This window comes from Sturnira hondurensis, unplaced genomic scaffold (genome assembly GCF_014824575.4).
Source record: "Sturnira hondurensis isolate 20B ecotype Veracruz unplaced genomic scaffold, ASM1482457v3 Scaffold0013807, whole genome shotgun sequence".
NCBI classification, from domain to species: Eukaryota; Metazoa; Chordata; class Mammalia; order Chiroptera; family Phyllostomidae; genus Sturnira; species Sturnira hondurensis.
In genome coordinates, this window is record NW_028086438.1 from 1 (window position 1) to 2,500 (window position 2,500).

The following is a 2,500-nucleotide window of genomic DNA, read 5'->3' on the forward strand; positions in this document are numbered from 1 at the left end:
GGGGCACCACAGGGGTGTGGTGCTCACATGGGCCCAGAGGAAGACATGGACATGGAATGACCTAGACAAAGGCCACACAAACACTCTCCCGTCCTCTTCCCCAGAGCTGGCTCTTCCTGCCCACGGTGGTGGACGGCGTGGTGCTGCAGAAGATGCCCAAAGAGATTCTGGAGCAGAAGCTGTTCAACTCTGTCCCGTACATGGTCGGGTTCAACAAGCAGGAGTTCGGCTGGCTCCTTCCGATGGTGAGCTCCTGTGGGCCTCTCCTAGTCCTCCACGCCTGTCCCGGTGGCCTCCACCTCGGGGCTCGGGACCGCCTCCTTCTCCAGACCTCGCCTGGGTCCCGGGCACGTGTCCTCTTTACACGGGTTGACACTCCCATTGATACCTTCTCTGAGATGGCTCACCTGACACCTGGGTGGTGAAGTCTTGGGGACCCCTCTCCGAAACTCTCTGATTGTCCCCAGTCCAAGAACCCCGAAGTGTAGGGAGGGCCTGTGGAGAGACTTCCTGTGCAGATGAGGAAACTGAGGCCTGAGTGGGGAGGGGCAGAGTTCAGGAGTAAGGGGAGTGAGGCCCCGGGCCCCACAGTCTCTGCCCTTGGACTTCACAGTGTCTGCACAAACCCCCACGTGTGCTCTTGGTCACCTGGGAAGATTCAGGGGAGCTGGCTTCCCCTCGCAGGAAAGCTGACTTCTGAAAGTCAGGAAGGACTTTCCCTTGTGTCAGACACGAAGCCAGATGCTAGTTACACCCCTACAGCAGGGAGAAGACCTGCTTGAACTCCATTCAGACCATGAAACAAAAGGCGGAGCCACTTCAAGGCTGAATATGCAGGGGTCATCCCTGTGACCCAGCCTCCTGGACTTGCGGGGTGGCCCTTACCTCCTGGGCGCGNGTTTCTCTGCCCACAGGGACTGGGGCATGACTCATCCCTGGAATGTCTGCCCTGCAGACAGGTGGCTCTCCTGTCCCCGAACAAACACTTTGGGTGGCAGATTTACATCTCCAAGGGCAGAGCGGGGTTCATGACTGCAAACAGCTCTAGGAAGGTGGGCGGGGGGGCCACAGGGACCTATCTGCCTATCATGAGGAACAAACAGTAAATTCTCCTAGCTGCACAGAGCTTTCTTGGGATCTGGGGTACACCGTCTTCAGGGCCACCCCAATCTGCCTGGAGCCGTGTCAGGGCGTGGCCAGGGCTCTTAGTGCAGAGCTCGCCTGCAGTGCTTGCTTGAGAAGGGTGTCAGAGGTTGCGCTGAAGGACCAAAGCCATGCTGGCAGGACCAGGGGCTTCCTCGGTTGTCAGGGACAGGCAGGGTGATTGTGAGGTCTGTGTCGTCTGCCCCAGAGCTCGGGCCTTCAACCCGAGCTCGCATTATGTTCCAAAGGGCTTTATGTCCTTTGCATTCTTTGAGTTTCTTGGTATGCATCCATTTCCTGCATGGGTTTTGCCCAACTCATCAGAGACCCCGCCCGTCAAGACATGCCAAGTCCTCTGGCCAGCGTGGCTTTGGTCAGTTGGTCAGTCGGGTTCTTCCTGTTGACCCCAGTGGCTCACTGATGCTGCACCATTGTTTTCACAGCTGATGAGTTACCCCATCTCTGAAGGCGGGATGGATCAGGAGACGGCCACGTCACTCCTGTGGAAGTCCTATCCCGTCGTTGTAAGTGTCTAGGGCATCCTGGCAACTGGCTGGGACCCAAGGAGGGGCAGGGGATTGATTGCCCCGATCACCGACCAGTTAATTGGTGGAGTGAAGACTGGGGCCAGAGGGCTTCCACCTTGCTGCCGGGGGCGGGGGGAGGGCAGGGGTGGACCCTGGACTAGACAGGAGCCTTCCTCACTGGCTGCAGGAGCCGTGTCCCTCACTGGGAGGTGGTGGTCACTTTTCACTCTTGGCCCCTTTCAGGGCATCTCTGAGGAACTGGTTCCAGTGGCCATTGAGAAGTATTTAGGAGGGACAGACGACCCCATCAGAAAGAAAGACCTGTTCTTGGACTTGATGGGAGACGTGATGTTTACTGTCCCGTCTGTGATTGTGGCCCGTCACAGCAGAGGTGAGTCCCAGAGATGAAACCGGAGGGACACCAGCTCCACCACCTTCACTCTCTGTCCTGCCCCTTCCCCGGCCCATCCCCCCATAGACACAGATGTGCAACCCGCTGAAGGTCGGTCCTTGGAGGCTGATTCCAAGTGGCCTGGGGGGCAGGGTACTGTCTTATTTTGATTTCTGCCAGAAGCAGACTCTGAGAAAAGGCCCCAAATTCAACCAGCGTGTTTGGGGGAGGAGGCCCAGAAACCACCAGTGGGGGAGCAGAGAAGTGGTGTGGGGAGAGAAGGGGCTGTCACTCTGCATGGTCAAGCAAGTACCCACATGGACCCCAGGAGCCCCTATGCTCCAGGGATCCAGCAGAGGACAGGTCTCAGGGCTTCCCTGGTGACAAGCGGCCTGAATCCTCAGTTCAAGGCTGTTCCCTCGAGGGTGTTAACTCCCTG

The 2,500-nt window shown here is 58.1% G+C and overlaps 1 protein-coding gene across 1 annotated transcript; it reads left to right on the plus strand.

Moving 5' to 3' along the window:
* The first annotated feature begins 65 nt into the window (after positions 1 to 65).
* On the plus strand, positions 66 to 2,093 carry LOC118998094 (liver carboxylesterase 1-like). The gene is made up of 3 exons (XM_037062003.1): positions 66 to 245; positions 1,587 to 1,667; positions 1,914 to 2,093. The coding sequence occupies exons 1-3, from the start codon at positions 153 to 155 to the stop codon at positions 2,076 to 2,078; spliced, it is 339 nt and encodes a 112-aa protein (XP_036917898.1). The 5' UTR covers positions 66 to 152; the 3' UTR covers positions 2,079 to 2,093.
* Positions 2,094 to 2,500: the final 407 nt, after the last annotated feature.

Excerpts from the sequence above, each read along its gene's own strand:
- LOC118998094 (XM_037062003.1), top strand. The coding sequence starts at position 153 with ATGCCCAAAGAGATTCTGGAGCAGAAGCTGTTCAACTCTGTCCCGTAC. Across the intron at positions 246-1,586 it reads TCGGCTGGCTCCTTCCGATG|CTGATGAGTTACCCCATCTC; the intron begins GTGAGCTCCTGT and ends TTGTTTTCACAG. Across the intron at positions 1,668-1,913 it reads GGAAGTCCTATCCCGTCGTT|GGCATCTCTGAGGAACTGGT; the intron begins GTAAGTGTCTAG and ends GGCCCCTTTCAG.